Here is a 24371-nt window from a genome sequence, read left to right as displayed (position 1 = left end):
AGAGGTATACGTGCGCAGTGTTGCAAAAAACTGGATAATTCAGTTTGGTAATGGTCTGTCCAATAGTGTTCAGTCTGTAGTCAACAAGATCAGCCTCTCTGCAGATAAATTGAGGAGAAGAGTAGTGAGTGGCTAGATGCTCCAAGCAAAAATTCATTCTCCTCTGATGAGGATGAGCTTGACTAGTAATCTGTTGACACTATTCAATGACAGTGAAAAAAACGTGTTTGCCACTTTGCAACTGTCGGAAAAACAAAAATTGTTGCATAATATTAAGATACCTCTTCCACTGTCCCAGTAAGGTGTGTTTTTAATGAATTGCAGAAAAACGTTTCTTGGGTCATTGTTGTCTTTGATTCCCAAGACAGGGTCCTTGGAATAAACCACCAACCCTGTCGCCCATATTGGCCAGGCTCCTTAAGTAGTTTATGGTTCTTCGGATTAACCTTCCTAATATACTTGTTTTCTGTGGCTGGTGGGATTTACTGAATTTTATCTTAATCCTAAATTAGGAATCTTGGCTTCTCAGTTTGTACTAGTAAGGTGATATATTTTGAAGGAAGCTGTTACTCCTTTTGCATAGAAAACGTAGTGCAGTACTAGAAGCCAACAACTAGATGCACCACTGAAGGCCTGCGTATCCCATATATGGCAAGTGAATTTTCCAGGGATTCGCGGTCCATCATACTGATGGCTATTGATTGGATTTGTAATCGTAACTTTTTGCAAAGTAAACAAATTGTGGCTTATGACCAAGCATCATTTCAAATCTATGGTTGATTTTTTTTTTTTTTCAGCCGTAAAGGTGGTTTCGGAATATTCAGGAGTCCTTCTCTGTGAAATTTCTTTGTACTTTCACTTCCTGCCAAGCAAAGGTATGCAGAGGCATTCAAAAGTAATGAAGATTTACTGGAGCCAAAAAGGGAATGCATAAGGAGCAAATAACATAGCTATTACTACACTATCAGAGGATTTAATATAATGCCAACCAGAGGCCTAGTAAGAAATTAATGGAGCCTATCACTTACCCAGTGGACATTCATGGCCATGCTCCTCTGTAGTTACAGAATGATCTGCTCTGGTTACATGTTACATTCAAAATAACTATCAAACTGCTTTTAAGGATGTTAATGATTTGATGGGTTGGTTGGATAGCGCTTACTAAAACTGTAGTTTTTACTTTCTCTGCCACTGGCTTTCTCTACTTTGTAGCACCAATACTTTGTATGCCTTTGCTTCTTTGGCCTTGGACAGCTTTTGCATATTTGTTGCCACATAAGCTTTTCTACCAGAGACAGTATTTTTAAGTGTATAAAAAACAAAATTTGAATTTCTGATCTTCAAGCCTATTGCAAATCGGTGTACTTGAGGTTCTTTTTTTCCCTTCTTCATGCTACACCATTTCACTCACGCAGTCGTCTGTGCTGTGGGTGTCATACAAATACAGAAGTAAAAAGGAAAAAGGAATGTCTGTGCGTGCAGGTAAAGGACCAGAAAGATGTGGGCCCAAGCTATTTGAAGTGGCCGGTTTTCCAAATATTCAACGTATTCAAAATAAATACAGACGGTGCATAATATTGTGTTTTTTCTATTTTTTTTTATTACAATTACATTTTTGGGAACAACGGTTCCTCCATAACTTTGTCAATTGGGTATTGGGATATTGTTTGAACATCTGCTTCTAGGTGTCAAAATATTAATACACTTAAGTTAGTAAATCTCCAGTACAATCCTTATATCTTACTGGTTAGTTATGTATGTTTACCATGGGTCCATATGTCATGGTTGTATATAAGCCACACATGCATACTCCACAAAACCTGGTGTGACCTAGATTAGGTTCTCTTGATGTGCTGAATGCCTTTGAAATAGCTTGCCACAGTAGCTCTTATTTTTCAGCATCCATGGGAAGAAAATCTCCATGGTGATATATTCTTCTAGTTAGGAACAGATCAAAGGTGTCAGGGTCGCAGGGAAGCAGTGGACAATACTAAAATCAGGTCTTCATTCCCCAAATAAATAAAAAATAGCATTAACATATGGAGCTGCCTCCTGCTTTTAATTGCACTTTTCAGTGCCATCGCAGCTCCTTGGTGCAGGGAGGATATCAAGTATTGTTGCCATCTCATCCTGACATTTTTTTTTAAAGTGCATCTTTTCATTTTTATAAATTGTCTTCAAAGAAAGCATGGTTAATGCTGAAACTAATAATGCTTAACAAATAAAATGTACTTGTACTATCCTTAAAATGTTCATTTGAAATACCATTTTGCGTCCAACTTCCAGAATGCTTGACTGTTTCTCCAACTTTGAGTGCAGGCACTGATGGGTGATGCCATACACGTCTTTGAAATGTTTTCATTGTTGAAGGGCCTGTCAAATGCTAAATACAGGCGGAACTCTTTCCCGTGGTCAGGTCTCTGGGCCCTCTTGTGGTGCCTTACATGAAAGGAATGTGTGGAAGATGCCTTACTTCAAACAGGTTGTAGCCGATCTCCCTCCACACCCCACATTCAGTAGCATCCTTTCTCTCCCTTTTAGCATTGATATTTTCAGCATTTGAAGGATTTTGTCATGCAATAAGGTTTTGTGCTCAGTTTAACAGGCACAGGTTTAAGTGCACAGCTTGCCATTGAGAAACAGATTGGTTAGTCCTTTGATCTTGCAGTGTGCTGCACTCCTGATAGTTGAAGTAAATTAACCATGCTTTACACGGAATTAAAGTGTTCATGTGGTAGAGCAAATTACTTGAGTTAGGATAGGTTCTCCCAAAAAGCTATTTAACTTTCCTAAGGAAATAATTTTAGTGTTCAAATAGAACTTTCTTCGAGCCACTACCAGACCCGAAAGTTCCACATCTAATTGACAAATGTGACTCAATCAGTCGCTTCTTCACTGAGAAGATCTGAACTTGTATTGACACCACCAAAAAGACATCCACCCTGCCTCCGAACCTCAGCCGAAAAAAGACAGCCTTCAGTCTCATTTTGCACCCAGTTCTTACTGACATTTTCAAGGCCGCCATCTTGCAAGACATTCTGCCATACTCAGTTGTAAAATTTCTCCATAGAAATGCCCTTGCATCCCTTTTAAGCATAGTCAGCCTTCACCTCAATTAAGGATTCTTCCCAGTTGTACTCGGAACAGGAGAGGTCCTTCCCTTGCTGAAGAAGCCCACCCGAAACCCAGTCTATCTAACCAATTAATGGGACATCAACCACGTTCCTTTTAGTCAGAAAAATTCATAAGGAAACAGTCTTCATGTGACTGCAAAGCAGCTTCTAACCTTACTACAAAATCGCAATTTGCTAAAAAATCTCCACTGAGCATTAGATTCAAAAACTTAAACTTGTCAGAACGTGATGTCAGCATCTACCTACCCTAACTAACCCTGAATGTCTCTGGTTTATTAGCAAGAAACAACTTCATATGAAATCCGGCTTTGCAAAACAAACCTAATCGGTTTCTTCCTCTAGCTAATGCCCAAGGCAAGACCACTTGTGTTATCATCCTCGACACAGACATCTCCTTCAAAGCACACGTTGCACGGAAACTATAAGAGTATTGTATGAGCTATGATTACTGACTGTGGAACCAGAATTCCTTACTGCAGACTTTGGACCGAAGTCCAAACCCTATTCGTTTTATCCCTAATCTTTGCCTTCCTGACACAACACTGTTCCCCCTGAAACACATCCTACACGTGATTAAATCGCATCAGAGTCTGAAGTTCAACCATATCATACTACCTGTCATGGAATTCCCCGGGCTCCCTACAGGCCTGCCCGATCTTCACAGGATACAGTCAATACAAGTCCAAAAGAAACTGCACACATGCATAGAGTGGAAGAGAAGCGGTCTACCTCAGGTGGGCAACACTGCATTAGAAACAGTTATTGCCACACTAGAAACAAACACTTAAAAATAAAACTCTGCAGTTACTTTTCCCAGAATATGCAGTAACCTCTGTCTGCATCCGTACTGCACTAGAATTCCCAGAGTTCATAAGATTTGCCTCTCCAAAAACGCTACTTCTGATTGATACTTCTAACAGCAGGTTCCTTACTTTTTAAATTCCACCAGGTGCCAGCTGGTTCTTGAGCTTCTGCCTGCCAATAGATAGTGTCATTGGAAGTGATGACACAGAGCTGCATACATGTGCCACCCTTACACAGTAACACCAATTCTTTCTTTCGGCACCCCTTGATGTGGACCCAGACTTTTCTTGTATAATTCTGAATATTGGAATGAGGTATTTTTTATCAAGTGTAGTTGCAATGCAGAGTAAAGCTGTAGGTGAAATGGAGGAACTGGCTAGGAGTTGGCTCTGCATTTCTTCCTTTCAAGCTATTGACTGACTGACAACTGTATTTCCGAAGCTTCAGTGAGGGATTGCGGTCTTTAATATCCTGAGAAGTTGTTAGTTGGCCGATCTGGTTAGCCTCATTTCGATTTTGGTCAGTGATGACGCCAAGGGACTTCACATGCAGGACTAAAGGAGGGAAATGCAATGTGAATGTAATGAGTGGAACCATTTATGAATGGGCAAATTAGAATAGAATGAATTCATTAAAGGTCAGATTTGGGTTTAATGAAAAAATGCACTTATTCAGTTTTATTGCCATTTTTTAACATTGTACAAATTCAGTATCACCTTCAATTATAGGACGCCATCTTACTTGGCAGTATCCATTACAATCCCTCTCCTGAATGCCGATATGTAATAGCTTATTTCTTGTTCTCAGCTCATCTCAACTTTAACCTGCCCGTTGTGACCGTTTGTAAGTCCTTTCTCATTTTACAGCGTCCCCTCCATCTCCACGCCTTTTTATTTGTACGTCTCCTGTCCTGCCTTTTCATCAAGTCAAACAGCTTCAAAGCTTTTTTCTAGAGGAACCGGTCATCTTGGTTCTTTCTCCATATAACTTAATATAGTTTGCCAAATTGTACTTTTGGGGTCCCTACCCTCTACAAGATGAGGCCATTCGCTCTGTTGCCATCTGCAGTAACATGGGGCTGGTTTGTTTTTCCAGAATATGGCCAAAGTGAGCCTTGCTATTTGTAGTAATTAGTAAATTAATTTCCAGTAACCAGGTCTAAGGTTGTAGGCCCAGTACTGTAATTGCTGAAACACCTGCCTTTGGCTAGCCCATTATTTCTGTGATTGAGGCTAGGGGTTTCCTTTCAACAGACGTTTATCTGGGGGCATGCTTACCATATTTGGGTGGGTGTCCCTTCCTCCCCACTCCCTCTAGCATTTGTCTTTGAATCATTGTGCTGTACTGACCTACATTTTCTTATAAATGTCCCCCCACGAGTTTTTCCATTAGAATCAATCAATCTCCTTCAGCAGGCCCCATTCCCACCTCTATCACCAGGTTGTCTCCTTCAGGGGGAACTTATATGGTGCTGTCACCCAACCCTTAGTTCCTTTGTAGGCTCTAAAGAGTTCTTCTCCCAGTGTAAATGGTCTGGTTGCTTCCTCCTTCATCCCATTCTGAGGTACTAGTGCTGGGTTCTCTTATAGTGGAATCATTATCTTCTGTAACTGCTTTTGCAATTCACAAATGTCCTAACATGATCCTCTTTGAACATGTTCGGTACCATTGTGCAGTCTCCCTTTTTCCATCTGAGAAAGCTGTGCTTGCTGTCTGGAGTAAAGTATGGATTGTCGTAGACAGATGTAGGAGGGTAAGGAAATGATGCTACCTCCTCCTTGTCCTGTAAGTGTTCTAAATGTCCACTGTGGTATGTTATGTGGTTGCAATATTTATGTAGTTTTGATTTCCTGGGTAACCAAATGGAGTTCCATAGCGGCCTCCCCACTACCGCCATGTCCATCTGAACCCAGTGTTTGTATGTTTCTCTTTTTGCCCTCTGAGTATTCATACCTGAGGCGACCTATAGTAGAACACCTAGGAATTCCAGTCCTCTCCTCTTGTAGTATTCAGTAGCTGAGAATACACTCTAGGGTTCTTCCCCTTCCACAAAAATGTTAAAATGGCAGCCTGTGTGTCCCTGAGTTTCTCCCCCACCTTTACTGGTTGTGCTTGGAAGACTTCTTGTAACCGAATAATTACATTTATCTTGACAATTGTAAAGTGTAGGGTTTTTGCCACTTCCTCAAATCCTCCTTTACTTCCTTTCGTATGCAAGGGATGTTTGCCGAGTACATTCTTGAACGAGAGGAGGGGAGCTCTACCCCTAAGTATATCTAACTTTTTTTATTTTTGGAATAGTGAAAGAAATCTCCCGCCCTTGCTTTCTAATTTCATCTTCTGCTATGCTCAGTCAGGCGCACTCTTACTGTCAAAGTTGTATTTGGAATCCTGTCTGATTCCTCAGAAATGTCACCAGTTTACTCTTTGTGTCCTGCCCCCAAAGGGGACAATAGCACATTGTTGGGAAACAGTGAGATTTTATAGTGCACTCCTCGAAACGTGAATCCCCTTATAATTTCTGCAACCTTATGATTATCACCAGTGGTTCACTAACCATAACATACAAAAGTGGGGAGAGCTGGTATCCCTGTCACGTCTTTAAACACAAAGGACGTAGACCCTAGAGGAGGGACTAACCGCCCAGTAAGGAGTAGAGACCTTGTAGAAGCTAAGAGAGACTGAGATACCCCCTTATAATTTCTGCAGCCTTATTATCACCAGTGGTTCACTAACCATAACATACGAAAGTGGGGAGAGCTGGTATCCCTGTCAAGTCTTTAAACACAAAGGACGAAGACCCTAGAGGAGGGACTAACTGCCCAGAAAGGAGTGAAGACCTTGTAGAAGCTGAGAGACTGGGATACGTTCTCCAATATAAAACAAAGTATCCACCTGCCTACACAAAAGTACATCCAATGGACATGTAAAATCATCCCCGTCTGGGGTGACTCAAGCTACGAGGGAGTCTTTCTGTGGGCCAGTCCCTCTGGGACCATGGTGACCGAGTAGGTGCAGAGACTGGCCTCAGAACCTGACAAACTGCTAGAGAAGGCCGAAAGAAGCTCTCATGTGTCCTAAAGAGCCCGACTTGAGCAGGCTTTGAGTGAGCTTTTTAGTAATCCTATGTGTGCTAAAAGCCCGTACATGTGTTTAGTTTTATGGATCCACATCATGATCCTTGCACCGAGTGCCTTATTGTTTATATTGTACGGTCTCTGTTTGTCTAAAAACTCGAGCTATGTGAGCTGAGCATTTTCACATACTAGTGGTATGTTTGATGGTGAAGTGCTGTCATAATTATGAACTTCTGTGTGATTTGTAGGCCGGATTCAATGGGAACAACTACACTTGTTGGATATTAATATGTACCTTATTTCACAAGAGTGATGGTGATGTAATTATTGGTTTCACTACACTAACATAGGACAGGGCCCTTAGATCACGTAATTATTTGGTACTGAAGAATTGCTATTGGTTTAAGACCGTTTAGGCAAGAAACGGGTCGACCTCTAAGGGAAATACAGGAATGCACTATTACCTTTGCACCCCCACGCCCCTCCCCTTTACACGTTTTTAACGCTTAACAGGAACCCTTCTCAAAGTGCTTGTAGGTATCCCTGGTTCATTTTACTACAGTGTGTACTAACCAATCTACATATATTCCTGTGGGTCCAGCTGAATTCCTGTTTCCATATGGTGAAACCAGAGAAAAGATCTCCGGCAAAGAGCCCCTTTCTAATGGCATGTTGGGCATTGCAGCGCTAGCCCAGTGATGAAGCATGCCACCCCTTGGGGTGGGTGAGGGCTGTTGCTCCTGTAATTGAAATATTCTATACGGCCAGCGATTGGTTAGATTATAGATTAGTCTTGCCTGGTTCGGCTTTGGAACAACTCATTGTTTTGTTTTACATCTTCCTATAGAAGAGGGAGTGTATGTGCTGGACCTTGATTACTCCATGGTCTCCCCCCACCCTTTTAAAAAAAAAAATATATCTATTGTGGACATAACTTCAGCCAGGCACATAAGTGGGCTTCAAGCTCTTTGCTCCTTGGTGTCCTTTGTGACAGTTAACAGACCGTGATGATGGTCTAGAATTGCCCTTCATTCTAAATCTATTGAAATTCTTTCTGCACAACATTGTTCTTCAGACTTTCTTCCCAGGACCCAATGTAACCCCCGCCCCCCCCCCCCCCCCCCCCCACCACCCCCACCACCCCCACCACCCCCCACCCCCCACCCCACCCCAATTCAACAGATCCTGGCCAGTTTAGGTGTGACGCACACCTTGAACTTATATCAGAACTCAGCCAGTGATCAAAGTTTGTCAGATCACCTATTTATGACAATTGCGTATAGTACCTCAGCTGAGCAGTTCTAATGGCCCTCTTAGCCAGATATATAACTTCTTGTTTCACCCATCCCTACTGTACATAGACCAGTCTGTATCAGTTGCTGGAGCCTTCTTTCAAAATTAAGATGGCGTTCTGGGCTCCTGAAACTTCCTCTACAGCAGTGCCAATTTTAGCCAAGAAATTCAGATTTTTCTTTTTTTATTTATTTATTTTAATTTTTCCCCAGGCCTAAGCTACCCAGTGCTGATTTATTCTCCCTTTCTCACTCTTAATTTTTATCTTACTCTTACATCCTTCCCTTTTCCTCAGTTTCAACCTATGGGCAAAGTTACCATCATGGCAATGTTACTTGGTTGCAGTGAGAGTGCATGTTACTCCTTCCCAGTATTAATCGCATGCTTCTGGTCTCATTGGTCCAAAATAACACACTTATGGCCTCCTTTTTTATTTTTAAGGGAACTGCCTGAGTCACAGAAGGAAGGTAGAGAAGCAGGGTCATTTGAGAGGTATCTTGTGTGAAATGCATTACCAGTGTGCAAAGCAATTTTGAACCGCTGTAGAACAATTCTTGGTTTCACCAGTGGGGGGGCAGGATTCGTCAGTTGATAATTAGGAAATAGCCTGGCCGCTAAAAGGAATGGACTCGCCATAAAGGTAACTATATTGTAGTCCAGGTCATGTTTGACCATTTTTACAGTGTGGCAGGTGTTTTACTGTTTAATGTCAAGGTGCTTGTCTTGAAGAAAATGGCAGCTAGTAAATCCTTCTTTTGCTTGATGCGGACAAAGGCCACTTTCCGACAGGCAATGTGTTTTTTCCAGCCAAAGCTAGCTGGTCAAATGAACTGGAGGTTTTCCTTCTTTTGAGTTTAGATTACGCTTTTAAAGAGATCAAGAATGCTGCTAACGTGTACGTTTTGGGTATGGTTGTTCATCTTCTGATCTTTTTGCATTATTTTACTTGGAATTCCAACACTTTCTGATTACTTCTATTGGCTGATCATCAGATTATTGGGTATTTTCAAATATTGATTTACAAATGCCTGGGTCGTCTCTTTGGTGGGGTGCATTTATAGACAGATGTCAAATGTTGTGGCGCTTTATTTTTGTACTTTATTTTAAAATGTAAATCCCAATGTAGTGGCCTTAAGATGTATTATGAGCCTAAATAAAAAATACTCTGATTTAATTGGTTGTATTGCAAAGTTCTTTATGTCCCAAATGGTTAACCAAATGTTTTCCTTCTCCAGGTTACTACAAAACGGGCACAGGCCTGGTGCTATAGCAAAAATAACATCCCCTATTTTGAAACCAGTGCCAAGGAAGCAATTAATGTTGAACAGGCTTTTCAGACCATTGCACGAAATGCACTTAAACAGGTAAGATATTCAATTTATTTGGGGCAGTTCGCCTGTGGCAAGGGAGTAACGAATATTTTCTTGCTTGTAAAGGTTAATGTATTGTAGAACATGTGGTTAAGTTTTTATTTTACAAAAATCTAACTTTTCTCTGCTGTATTATGCACACAGTGCACTCAGCCTGAGTTGCACCTCTGTGGGCTTTGGATCGGCTGCCTCATTTCTGACCAAAAACAAATCCAATTTAAACTTTGAATGAGATTCAGCTTCTTGCAGACTGTTGGGAATGGCCCTTTCTGCAGGGTTTCCCCTGCCTTTTTGCCTTTGACCTCCTGTTTTTTAACCATGTGCTGATTTTAGGGGGCTTTAGGACTCTGGGCACTTTACCACTGCTGACCAGTGCTAAAGTGCAAGTGCTCTGTCTAAATTGTATTGGTAATTGCTTTATCCATGATTGGTTTATTTGATTTACTAGTAAGTATTCAGTACAGTGCACAGTGTGTGCCCAGGGCCTTTAAATCAAATGCTACTAGTGGACCTGCAGCACTGATTGTGCCACCCACACGAGTAGCCCTGTAAACGTGTCTCGGACCTGCCACTGCAGTGTCTGTGTGGGCAGCTTTCACTGCCAATTCAACCTGACAAGTGCAGCCACTTGCTAGCCCCAAACCTTCCCTTTCACTACATGCAAGTCACCCCCCAAGGTAGGCCCAAGGCAGCCTCATGGGCAAAGTGCAATGTATTTAAAAGGTAGGACAGGTACTGGTGTGTTTTACTTATCCTGATTGTGAAATACTGCTAAATTTGTTTTCCACTATTGCAAGGCCTACCGATCCCATAGGTTAACATTGGGATTGCCTTGAATTATCTGTTAAGTGTAATATTCAATTGGGAGCAGATAGAGATAGTGAATTTGAGGTCTCTGAACTCAAAATTTAAAAATACATCTTTTGGTGAAGTTGTTTTTTTAAATTGCACATTTGAAAATGCCACTTTTAAAAAGTGGGCATTTTCTTGTTTAACCATTCTCTGCCTTCGCATGTCTGTGGAATACACGTCTCGGTCAGTTTGACAGTTGGGCTGTTTGTGAAATCACTCTAGACAGTTACACAAAGGGAGCTGAGGTGTGCCCTGCATATCCTGATGGGTCTTCCTGGGCTAGAGTGGTGGAATGAGCTGACTCTTCCACCTGAATAGTGCTGTGCCTGTTCTTACACAAAGCAATCTCCAACCCCCTGAGGTGTGTCTGGGGCAAGGGCTGGGAAGGCAAGGTCTTGTGCACTGCAAAGACTTTCCTGAAGTTTGCCTACTTCAAAGGCAGAAATAAGTATAAATATTGGGCCGCTGAGACCCCAACTTCAGAACACTTCCGGACTGAGCACATTCTGCCTGGAAGAAGAGCTGGATACTGTACGAGGAACTGCCACTATGCCTGTTGCTTTGTTGTGCGGGCCTTCTGCTTGCTGATTCTGTCCTGGGAGTGAAAGGACTGGACATTGTTTTCTACATCCTTCTTTTCGAGGTGCTCTAAGGGCTTGAACTGAGCTTGCATCCTGTTAAGTCTCGGGGACATCTAAGACTTCACCTGCCAGTGCCTGGACCCCTCTGCTGAGAGTCCAGACTTGCCAAGTGGTGCAAAATCCAGTCCCTGGGCCCTTAGAAGTGAAAACTGGTGTCCTGAGGAAGAAAATCCACACATCGGATCACCTCAGCCGAAAATCGATGCAGTTCCTGCCTTGCAGCTGAGAAATCGACAGTGCCTGTGGGACCGGCGCAGCGCCTGTACCACCACAGCTCTATCATCACAGTGTGTCTGGATTTTCCCTTCGCATTGTCCCTGGTCATCATTATCGCATCGACCCCCGCAGCAAGGAACCAAGGCTGCGTGACCAGAAACTGACAAACCCTCTCTCCTGTGAAGAGGAGATAGAACAGACGCATCACCTCCCCTGCGCAGTAAGGAACTGACGCATTGCTTTTTCTGGTGCCTCATCTCCTCTGCGACATGCATCGGGTTTGTTTTTGACGCATCCCAGGTACCCTGTGTTAAAGGGACAGTCACCATTGATTCCTCTGAATTAAGACTCTCTGCAACTCTTTAAAGGTGATATCTTTGCTTGTGTATGTGGGATTTTTGTCGTTTTGGACTTATTTTATTCAGATAAATATTGGTTATTTTCTAAACTGATGAGTTCTTTTGTAGTGTTTTTGTGTTTGTTTTTCGTGTGTCTGTGTCTGTATGCACAGATACTTTACACATCACCTCTGAGATCAGCCTGACTGTTTGTGCCAAGCTACCAAGTCGGTGAGCATGGGTTATCATAGATGTGTGGCCCCCTAACCCTGACTAGTGAGGCTCCCTACTTGGACAGGGTGCCAACTAGAGACCCCATTTCTAACACATACAAACTTTGAAGTTTTCTCTCATCAAACATCTTCATATTGCCCATATTGTTGAGTCTACAATTTTGGTTATGTTCTTTCTTATTTGATGTAGGTGTGTGGTATTTGTTTAATAGAAACTTAGATATAAGGCAGTGAGCGCTTTTACATGGTCAAGGGCAAATATACAATCAGCAAGTGACTTGGGAGGTAGGAAGGTTCTGAAGTGTAGTGTTACTGCATTGTGATGTATTGTTCTTGACGAATAACAAGAATGCTGTCTTAGTAGGGGTTGAGTTTCATGTGGGTCCTGGAGGTGAAGGTCTGGATGAGGTGCATGTAGTGTCATTAAATGTCTGAAACCAAGACGTCTAAGTAAAGTTGTTATTGTTGGCATGTTGATGAGTTTTTATACTAGTGAGGAAAGCCCCCAACATATCTTAAGTAGAAGTACATGGTGCTTGGGGACAGAATGAGAACTCTGGTGAAATTGTAGGTGATAGGAAGGTTCTGGAACCTGGAAGAGCCCTTGTGGACAACATGGGTTTGGTCAGCTAGGTGGTGGTGGTGGTTGGGGGAGTTCTTTTTTTGGTAAAAACGTAGTTAAGTAGCTTCCTAGGGAATCCCAGTCCCGATTTCCTAATGTGAATGAAGGCGAGGTGGGCTAACTTTGAAGGTGTCTGAGAGGTTTAGGAAGAATGAGGCAGATGTTGTATTCTGTGGTCAGGCGATCTACAAGTGAACGAATTCTGTTCCAACATTGTTATTATGCTAGTCATTTGCCATCACTAATAATCTACAGGCGTGTTCGCACAGTAGAGCTCTTTGTAGTTTACACAAAGGCTTTGGTTTCAGACACTAGTGCGTGATGAGTGGGGTGGGGAGTTTAATTTTGTGACATTTGGTTGCTCTTTCTAAAACTAGTCACCTGAGAGATGGGCGAAATGAACAACCTGACAATCTATAACAGAATTAAGCTGAAAACCTGCTGCTGCAGACACATAGCTTACTTAACTTGTGTGGTATAGGTTGCCTTTCTCTTTAAACCATTACATTTAAAAAAGTCATAAAAACAACTAATCCCTCAGAATCCTCTTTTTAGGGATGAAGTTATGAATTATGGCCTGTTCATTATTAAGACCTGATTTAGAATTTAAAGCTCTACTGGGGCAGATGGCATTCAAACTCATGTCTGCTGTTGACTGTTGCTCTCAGATATGCAGAGAACAGTGTCAGACTTTCTTCTTGCATATGAAAGTCTGCCCACCAAAAAGTAATCAAACTGATAGTGGGTCGACGTCCCTAAAACTCAATGTGGCTGTTTCCCTTATGCACCAAATGTATTGCTGTTTTGCACCTGGTCGTATTCTGTCTGCAGCACAACAGGCACCTCAGGGCTCGATGGCAGGAAAAACAAGCATTTGCAATGCAATAGGTCCTGCATTTGCTTGAGTTAGAGCTATTGGTGTTGTAAATGCATAACTGGACTTTCCTTGCCACCTAAGTTGGTAAACCCTGCTGCATAATTTGGTCCTCTCTGCCACATAACTCCAATCCCAGTGGCCCAGCATGGAACTAAAGCACTTCCATTTACCTTCTTCTGTCTGCAGCAAAAAATGAAAACATTGCCATTATTTATTATATTGATTTATTTATACTATGATGTTGAGGTCCCCATCCTAGTGTCAGGACCTAGAGCCGACAGACAGACAGCACATCATGCTGATCGTTTCGATGGTGGTCCCATTGTCCTAGGACTACCACACGTTGAGTTATGGTCAGAAATGTTTGGTCAAAAGCGTGCCCTGCAAAGCATTATGGGGCAGGTTTTCGAGTGCAGCGACTATTAATCATAACCATAGTCAGCTCCTAAGAGCATAACCACATGAAAACAGAATGGCAGAACGTAATGCAGTGTAACCATATATTTAGCTCCTAGAGGGCGTAGTGCATTAAACATTTTCAGGCCTACTAGAATAATATTACAAACAAGGCCCTCAAAATACAAACTACTCCCAACTGTACAACAAAAGTTTCAGCCATTAGAGAACTTAAAAAGACACTAAATGGTGGGAGGGGTTATTTTGCCCCTCCCCATCCTAGTGCTGGGACCCATAGATGACATAAACAGTGAGTGTATTGTGTTGAACGTTTTGACGGTGGTCCCATTGTCCTAGGACCACCATACGGTGAGTTATGGGGCTATGTTTTGTAAAAGGAATGCCCCGCAAAGCATTATGGGGCAAGTTATTGTAGTATCTTGACTGTAATGCTCAGAATAGCCCCTAGAGGACACCACAGTAAAAAATAGCATTTGGAAGAAACATGGTCTTGTAACCATATAGTCAGCCCCTAAGAGAATGGCAGAAAATAATGCAGCCTCTTAGGGGGCTTTACCCTCTTATTAGCAGTCTTGTCTCTGCAATAGTATTTCAGCTGATGTCTCAGTCTGGGTGGATGGTATTTACCCCTTCCCTTAACCTCTTTGCTGCCAGGCCTTTTCCACACCTCCTGTGCCGAGCCTTCTTTTTGGCTATTTGGGTAGTTCGCGCTTAGGTCATCATAACTTTATGTCCACATAAGCTATCCACGCCAAATTTGCATCCTTTTTCCAACATTCTAAAGGCACCCAGGGCTTGTGGGTTCCCCTGGAGGAGACCAAGAAATTAGCCAAAATACAGCTAAAATTTGTTTTTTTTGCGGGGTGGAATGAGTGGGGGGAAGAAGGTGCTGCAGAAGAAAGCATGTGTTATTTCTTTTTTTTTGGTTTTTTATTTATTTTTTTCCCCCCCCCCATGCAAATGGCATCACCAAAGGGTTTTGTGTGCTAAAATCACCATCTTCCCGGCTTTCAGGAACAGGCAGACTTCAATCAGAATACCACATTTTTCAACACACTTTTGGCATTTTACTGGGACATACCATTTTTTTACTTTTTTTTGTGCTTTCAGCCTCCTTCCAGTTAGTGACAGAAATGCGTGTAAAACCAATGGTAGATCCCTGTAAGATCTACATTCCTGAAAAGTAGATACAATCCTGAATTCAGCAAGGTGTCATTTATGTAGGTCCTTCAAGGTTTTCCTACAGAAAGTAACGGCTGAAATAAAAAGAAAATATTGAAATTGAGTTGAAAAAACAGCCATTTCTCCACGTTTTCTTCTGTAACTTTTTCCAACTATGGCAGATTTTTTAAAGCAATATACCGTTATGTCTGCTGTTTGCGGTGATATATAGGGCTTGTAGGTTCATCAAGAACCGTAGGTACCCAGAGGCAATAAATGAGCTGCAACTTGTAATGGCTTTTCATTGTATACCAGCTATACAGCAATTAATTGTGTAAAATATAAAAAGTGAAAAATAGGTATCAAGGGAACCTTTGTATTTCCAAAATGGACACACAATAAGGTGTTGAGAAGCAGTGGTTATTTGCACATCTCTGAATTCGGGGGTCCCCATACTAGCATGTGAATGACAGGGTGTTTCTCAAATAGACTTTTCTTACACAATCTTACATTTGGAAGGACAAAATGTAGAGAAAGACAGTGGGCATTAACACTTGTTGTTCTATTCTGTGTGTCCGTCGTCCGTCCCCATCCCCCCCCCCAAGCCTCCCCATAAAAATGGTACCTCACTTGTGTGGGTAGGCCTGGTTCCCGCAACAGGAAACGTCCCAGAACGCAACATGGACCTATCACATTTTTACATTGAAATCTGACATGTTTTTGGAAATTGCCTAGCTGTGGATTTTGGCCTCTAGCTCAGGCGACACCAAGGGAAACCTACCAAACATATACATTGTTGAAAACTAGACACCTGGGGGAATTAAGAATGAGGTGACTTGTGGGGCTCTCAGCAGGTCCTGGCACCCAGAATTCTTTGCAAATCGCAATGTGGCAAAAAACACTTTTCACTCACATTTCGGTGCTGCAAAGTTCTGGAATCTGAGAGGAGCAACAAACTTCCTTCCACCCAGCATTCCCCCAAATCTCCTGATAACAATGGTACCTCACTTGTGTTGGTAGGCATAGTGCCTGTGACAGGAAATGCCCCAAAACTCAGCGTGGACACATCACATTTTTCTAATGAAAACTGACCTATTTTTTGCAAAGTACCTAGCATTGGATTTTGGCCTCTAGCTCAGTCTGCACCTAGGGAAACCTAGCAAACCTGTGCATTTTTAAAACTAGACACCTAGGGGAATCCAGGTTGGGGTGACTTGTGGGGCTCTCACTGGTTCTGTCACCCAGAATCCTTTGCAAACCTCAAAGTGGCTAAAAACACTTTTTCCTCACTTTTCGGTGCTGCAACTTTCTGTAATCTGAGGGGAGCCACAAACTTTCTTCCACCCAGCATTCCCCATATCTCCGGATTAAAAATGGTTACCCACTTGTGTGGGTAGGCTTAGTGCCCGCGACAGTGAAGGGTCCAAAACACAGCATGGAAACATCCACCTGTTTTTGCAAGGAAGGCACCTGTGGTTTTGGTCCTGGGCTCAGCCGCCATCTAGGAAAACCTACCAAAGCTAGACATTTCTGAAAACTAGACACTCGAGGGAGTCCAGGGAGGTGTGGATTTCCCCCTAGTGTTTTTGTACCCAGAATCCTCTGCAAGCCTCAAATGTAGCATTACAAAAAATCAAAATTTCTTCACATTTGTGTGTGGGATCACTGCACCGGCACAAATTTCTTACCACCCAACGTTCCCCGTGGTCTCCCGATAAAAATGATACCTCACTTGTGTAGGTGGGCCAAGTGCCTGTGACAGGGAAGGGCCAAAAACATGTCCCAAAGCGGGTCCAAAGGGGCAGTTTGAGAGGGGAAAAAAACGTTTTTAGGCTGACAAGTGTGGCAGAATTTTCATCGGTATAGATGCAACAATGCCGAGTGGTAGGAATTTTGCGGATTCCTGAAGGTTCCATCACAAAAATGTAGGGAAATATGTGATTTCAAGCAAAGTTAGAGGTTTGCAGGGCATGGTGGGTAGGAAAATGGTGTGGGGTGCATGTGAAGCACACCACTCTGGAATTACCCAGATGTTTAGTTTTCAGATGTCGAGGTCTGGTGGATTTTTCTAGGTGGCAGCGTCCAAAAAGTACAGCCGCTCGCCATTCCAAGTGGGACGATATTGGGAGGTCGCCAAGCTCTCTTGGCCCAAATGTAAAATAAACCCCCCAAATAATCATATGTCCTCTTGCTTGCCGTTGGGATAAGATCCTTTAGTATGCAGGTGGGGGTGGGGGGGCGAGAGACTGAAAGACTGTTACACCCTTCATTTGGGGAGGGGTGCATAATCCTGCTCATACTGGTTGGCAGTCACCACCCCTCTATTTTTGTTTTTGTTAACTCCCTGGCATCAAGAAGGCTTTCTGGCCTCCCCCCTTCACCCCAGTGGGCAGAAACACTTTGCCCCATTTATTTGGGGGTGGGGTCCTCCCCCCCCCCCCCCCCATCCCCCCAAAAAAAGAAGTTGGGTTTTAACAAAAGTAAGTAAGGCTTTCTGACTCCGACTAGATTGAGGGCTGTGCCAACTTGTGAATCTAGAAGAGCTTCAAGTTGAAAAGCATTATTACCAGTGAGTACATTTTCTTCTTTTTTATGTAGGCATTATCAAACATAATAAGCTGCTCAGATTTTAAGTATGAGCTTATGGGAGAGAGCTACCCACATTTAGTGGATTGTCTCCTGTATTGATTTTTGCAGCTACTGCAGCTGGGATGAGAAACATACACCTGAACAAACTGTTTATGTTCAGACAAAAAGCTAGAGCAGACACCATAGTTAGTCAAGCTGCTTTCAAGAATGTTTTTTAACTAATTTACCAGATGCAGGTAGCTCAGAATGTTATTTTACAATTTGTTCCTAGATGCTGATTATTAATTGGTAACAAGTCTGCTACTCCATTTTAACATTTGACTATGATCGAAGATCCTGTGATACAGAAGAAATTTTTTATTTTTTATGCTCTGCATCATAGGTATCTTGAAATCGTGAATGACCGTCCCAGGGTCTCCATGACCGGGTACAACCCTTAGTTGTATGTACCTTTTTGTAATAATCTTTTTAGGGGAAAAAACGTAAGCAACTGCCAGCACAAGGCATTAAGCTGTTGGCTCCTTAAAGCATCTGTGTACATTTATAGTCTAGTTTACAGTGCTACCCATCTTGATACATTTCCCTTCATCTTCTTCTGGTCGTGTTTTTCACTAGGCAGCAAAGTTAGGGGTTATGCTACAGTGTTAATGTGTGTAGTATTTCATATTTAATTGAAGTACACACCCTTAAAACATTTCCAAAAGTTTTTCCTCAGATAGGCTGTGTTGTGGCTTTCGGCATTTTATATTTCTAAGTGTACATTTAGTAGCTTTCACTTACGTGAAACTAAAATGTTCCAGGAGCCTGGTAAGCAGACAACAATATTTTATCATTTATAACCCCCATGAAGAATATCTATGATGCAAAACTTGGAATGCAAATTACTGTTCCTTCCTTCTTAAGGTTCCCTGCTCTTCTAAGCCTCACTGCTTCAATGTATTACTTGCAGAATGCCGCAGTGATGGCTCTGTATGCCTCGCCATTAGTCTGTAGAAACTACAGAATGCTTTATTGTTCGGTTTGGCCCAGGACACTGTCCCCAACATTTTACTACTTGCGGATTTAATTTAGTCATTCAAGTCTATAAAAGACAATGCTGGTTAGAAAAGTTACCTAAGACTACAGTTCTCAAACGTTTTACGCTTCGGAGGCTTCTCTGCACACTCATTGTATCTGTTAAGATCTGAATATGGTCACTAAGTGAATGGCTTAGGCTCTTCTTGATAGGCTGGGCTCTGTGTATGTATGGGAGGGGTTGGGTAGACTATTACATTACTGCCTTTCAATAGGGCTATGTTAAATGTTGAAGAGGCTGATGAAGAAAACCAAGTTGAAATACTTAATTCAACAAATGTACCTAAAGGTTTTTTTTCTTTGTATGAATGTTCTTTTAAAAATGCCTTTCTTCTTTTTTTCCATTAATTGTTGCATGGTTTTTCTTTTAGGAAACTGAGGTGGAGCTTTACAATGAATTCCCGGAACCCATCAAGCTAGACAAAAATGATCGAGCAAAAGCCTCCGCCGAGCCCTGCAGCTGCTGAGGATGTGGCACAAGCACAGTGCTTCTCCAACTGATATCACACTTAGGCCTTCAAACACAAGCTCCTCTCCTGTACAAGAAAAATCTTTCAGTCTCCGGCTGCCAAAACAAAACGATAATCACATGCATACACAAACTTATGCCATAAAAAGAATAAGACCATTCCCCTGCACCGTTCCACATATCTTATACACCCATCTTCATCAAAAGACTTTATGGTAGCAGACGTGTTAGTTTAAATTAAAAATAATTTAAAAGAAAACTTGTTGAAATTTAAACTGATTTCAGGTGGCTGATGGGAGAGAAGGAGAGCCCTGGTTTCTTTTTACAATTATTCTGTGTATAATAATTAACAAGTTGCATATACATTTTTTAATTGTCCGTCTTGTGTCCCAGTGAAGGCTGCAACTGGAAAGGATAATATCCCATAATTCATTGATAACTCAATGCTCTGTCCACACACAGGCTGAGTTTTGTATGTATCTCTGTTAATGCTTGTTACTTTTAACTAATCATTTCTTTTTACAGTATCCATTTATTATGTAATGCTTATTTAGGAAAAATCTTATAGTACATGTTAATATATGCAACCAATTAAATGTATAAATTAGTGTAAGAATTGATTTACTTGTTTAAGTACTGAAACACAGGTGTTAGAAATGTACAAAGAACTATTATTCTGACTTGCATTGTGCTTGTACCGCAGAATTTGAAGTCCAGATAGAGGCAGTATTCTGTACAGTAGACACAAGAATTAAGGACAACTTTTTATTGAACACTTATCAGACCAGAACAGCTTTTTCCATTATTTGTGAGATGTCTGGATTACCTCTATGAATTTCAAAACAATAACTAGCAATTACCATATAGATGTGCACATTGGACTTAATTAAATTATCCTGTTCTATACTCCCCTGTGCATTAATCCGCAAGCCATTTCTTCTGTGGTCACACAGAAAAGCATAGACAATTGTAATGTGGGGTATGTTTTTTTTTTATTATTATTAACTGCAGACAGTTGGAGGGGACAGTGAGAAAGGGGTGGTTACCTTCTGTCTTGGGTGTAGAATTCCCCTCCTCTCGCTGGCAACACATTAGAAAATACTTCCTGTCTCCCCACCTAAACATACATAATGGACTTGAATCTGTTTTTGGTATGGAACCCTTAGCAGTTTAGTTCCCCCACCTACTAGTCTGTTGCATTTGTAGCTTACTTCTTAGAGCACTTCTACATTTTTTTTCCAGAGGTCTACAATCTAGTACAGTAGGTTGAATTCTTCTGTAAAGATGAAAATGACACCAATAAACTTAAGAAAGAAGAGTCTGTTGTTTTATCCCGATGATAGCAAAATGAATATCAACAAACTTGAAAAATAAGCAAAGAAAAATTGTAGGTAGAGACTTGTCACAGCCTACGTTCCAGTGACCAAATTACTTCAGCAAAGCCCTTCACAGGAGCATCGAGATAGCCTCTTGGTTGAGGTACAGATCTTCAATTCAGTACATGAAGATCTGCACTGGTGGATGGATCCCACATGGGTTGCTTTTTCAGCCCCCCTGTAAACTAGAGCTACTGTGGTCATTGGGCTTCCTTGCTTGGCTGGAGTGCTGAAGTGCAGCGGAATTGCATGGAGCCTCTGGCCAGTGTCAGAGCAGTACCTGCACAGGAACTGATGGAAGTGCTGGGCTTTCGCCTCTATGTTGACAAGATTTTAACTTTAATCTTATGGGGTCAAATGTCTAAAATAAGGAAGACAGAACACAATTATGGTGTTCATGCTTAAGAGTGCATGGTTTTTATGTACTTTTCAGGTCGAGCTTCAAAGTCTTTAGTCTATACTACTTTGTGGGCTTACAGCCCACCCACTGCTTTTCATTTGTTTGTTTGTCCTTTAAAAACCCTTACTTGCTAGTGGTCATTCCTTCCTCTGTGTCCCTCCTTTTTCTCTTTCATTTCCTCCCATGAAACAGGGATGAAGTATTGTATCTTTATGCTTTTATTGTTTATCTGATCCTTGGGGCAGGGGGTGGGGGGGACTGGACTTTTTTTTTTCTGTTCAGGTTACACTGTGGGTATGTGTTCAGCTTCAGGCCTGTTTTATTGTAGCTTTCGTCCCACCCTCCTCCTTCCAAGCCGGAAAAGACCAGGTGCTCTGCTACTCGGTGATAATATTTTAGATAATTTACTAGAGATTGCAGAGGAGAATATAAATGTTCAGTTTTTAGATTAACCTCTTTTTGTTCATGCTTTCCTCATTTGTACATGCAGGAACTGAGTGGTAGGCACGGGAGGGTTAGGTGATTGCCCAGAATCACAGGATGTTGAGCTGAGACAGACTCCAACCTGGTTCCCAGCTCCCAAATCGGCAGCTCAGACCGCTATGTCACATTCTTGTCATTTGTTTGTAGTACTACAATGATGTATATTGCCGGGAAACAATGGCATTCTTTCTTCCAGGCATATATAGCTTATTTTGAAATGAGACCACGGCTGTTGCGTTAATAGTTGGAATAAGTCCCTTTTTTTTTTGTTTTTTTTTTTTTGTCCTTTCTTTTTTTTTTTAAGATGGCGATCACGTTTGGTTGCTTCCCAGCTGCATTCCAGCCTGCTCTGTTTGCATGTACATGGCACAAACTTATTTAGATAATGCAGTGCCTTTTGGTCGAGTTTCTGCACAGTTCCTTTTTAGGAGCAGGCTGTGGAAAACACCAGTTGACTAAACAAGAGGGCAGGGTGGGTGAATCAGTCATTTGATAACAATACGCTGGAATTCTTCACTTTCTTATGTGGTGTACCTTCATGGGCTTGGACTAAAGTATTTCAAAAACTAGATAGCCACAGCGTTAGTTTTTGGCAACCACCCTATTTGGATGAAAACACTAAGACTGACTGTGATGCACAGCAACAGTCCATGAAAACTCAGCACAAAAATGGACCCGTTCCTGACTATGCTGCATGGTGATTGCATTTACATCTCCCTTGTATCCGGACCTTCCTTTCAGGGAAGTGTTGCCCAGCTTCATGTTTCTCCAGCGGTGCAGGCTACGCATAGCTGATCTGTTGTGCAGTAGTGGATCAAAGTCTTGCCAGAGGAAGGGGTTTGTAAGGACTTTGAAAGACCAAGCACCGCACGTGGAACAAGCATCCTTGGGCAGTTGCTGTTACCGGAGCAGCAACTCACTTCTCAGTAGCACGTCAAGACCCCTTGCCAGGCACAAACACAACTCAAGCACTTTACCAGTTTCAGTTGGTATACTGCACCCATACACAGACATGTCTGAGGTAGATGTCAGGAACAGTGAATTGTCAGCAAAGGTAAATTGACTACATTTTCTCATTTACACCCTAATAATTCCTTCATGAGCTCTCAGCTTCCTGCCCACCGTTTCTGGGTCCAACTTCTGTCGACAAAATGGGGTATTTCCCCTTGCTAGCTAAAGTTTCATTCAAACGTACAAGAACATTGTAATTTCTGCTTTGGTAAACCTTTGTAAACTTGGTACTGAGTGATTAATGACATTTCTATTAATCTCAGTTCTGCATTGTGTAAAATTAGATCACAACTACAAAGTGGCCCCATGTCATTTGTGAAACCTTCAGCTATACCTGTGGGTTTATTTTTAATCAACATTACTGCTTTCTGGGACGTGCAGTTTCAGTTGTAACATATTTGCACAAACATCTTGTTTTGTGCATAGCACTGAGCCACTTCTCAGCTAATCTGTAGTTGACGTGAGGCTGGGGGTGATGGGTTGTCCCTTTCACCACCTCAGTGTGGATGCCATCTTTGGAAAAGTTATAGCCTGTGGATGTGTGCGTGTGACTAGTTTGCTCATTGCTGTCTCTCTCCCAAGTGCCGCTCTCTTTCCCTATGTGCCACGTAGCTCTCTGTTGTCTTTCTACCCATACTTCCGCTTTGTTTCCACTCAGTTTCATGATCCCTTTTGCTTCCCCCCACACCCCTGTCCTTCGTATTGCTTCCACCACCCTCACCGTCCATGTTGTTTCTGCCCTCATTGCCCTCCATGTTGCTTTTTCCCCCCACTTGCACCCACCTTGCTGCTTCCACCCCATGCCCTCAGTGTTGTTTCCCAGACCTGCTTAATAAAACGAAACACTTTTATGCTGCTTTTTTAAGGGCCGAGGGCAAAGCGCTCTGTCCCTGGTGTAATATCTCTATGGGCTTGTAACCACGCCCATGTCACGCCCATCAGTTTGGTTGGTTTGCTGGCTTGCCTTTTAAAATTCACTTTATTTAATTAGTGAAAGGCGTGCATATGTCATGCCTTTTCCGATGTTTAGCCCTCCTCGAGCGCACTGGCCAACTACTGAAAACATACGAGGCTCCACGTTTTCTGTATGGTTTCTGGACTACTTTTTCTCTTTATTTCGTAGCGCGATCTCGCTGGGTAGTAGTCAAGCGCTTTGCATGATATAGACCCTGTTACATGGATAATTGCACTTTTGCCGATACGTTTCACTGCAAGTGAACTTCTGTTTCCTTTTGTGTGTCCGCTTTGCGCTGATGGCGGCCGTCGGCTCGCTTATGTGAAACTTTTCAGTTTATGTGGCAAGAAAAGTCTGGTTAGTTATGTGAAACTGTTTTACTTTTCATTTTCAATTTATGTGACAAAAGTCTGGTTATGAGTTTACAATGCTAATGGCTCTAACTCAAGCATAGGCAAGACCCAATGCATTGCAAATGCCTGGGTTTTTTTCTTTTTATTTAGATTCAACATCCGGGATGCTGTACAACATCGCAAAAACCAATTCCAATGCTAATAGGGCCCAAAGGCACAGGGATTATTATGATATTGCGATGGATGAAAAGAAATACTGCAGATCGTCAGTGATCATGCCAAAAGCCCTCTATCGCACCTTGCTTAGAAGCTGTCGCCTTTAGATCAAAACGTTGTGCACTTTTAGCATTTCAAGCATAGTTGCTTGTGTTACTGCGCATGCGTACACCTCTTTAACAAGCCCGTTAGTTTGGGAGGTAGGGGAGGTATAGGAGAGGTGATCATTGAAACATTGCTGCAGAGGTAGTCAGTGTTAAAATGCATGTTCTTAAATGCACACAACATGGATTTTTTTTTTTTTGTCGTGCTTTTTTTAAAAACATTTTTTACTTGTAGTAATACTGCAAACTCAATTAAGAAGTTGAGAAATTTGGTAATTGAAACCCATTTCTACACACCACACAATT

At 42.1% G+C, this 24371-nt stretch overlaps 1 protein-coding gene across 1 annotated transcript in view; it reads left to right on the top strand.

Annotated features, from left to right (window-relative positions):
* The window catches only part of RAB7A (RAB7A, member RAS oncogene family), a 124227-nt gene extending 103742 nt beyond the window's left edge, over positions 1 to 20485 (top strand). The window contains exons 5-6 of the mRNA XM_069206236.1: positions 9544 to 9672; positions 19070 to 20485. Coding sequence (XP_069062337.1) covers positions 9544 to 9672; positions 19070 to 19165 — 225 coding nt within the window. The 3' untranslated portion in view covers positions 19166 to 20485. The remainder of the gene's footprint in view (positions 1 to 9543; positions 9673 to 19069) is intronic.
* Positions 20486 to 24371: the final 3886 nt, after the last annotated feature.

Source organism: Pleurodeles waltl, chromosome 9 (assembly GCF_031143425.1).
Source record: "Pleurodeles waltl isolate 20211129_DDA chromosome 9, aPleWal1.hap1.20221129, whole genome shotgun sequence".
NCBI lineage: Eukaryota > Metazoa > Chordata > Amphibia > Caudata > Salamandridae > Pleurodeles > Pleurodeles waltl.
Note: the sequence above shows the minus strand (reverse complement) of the source record. Positions and strands in the feature narration are given on the sequence as shown.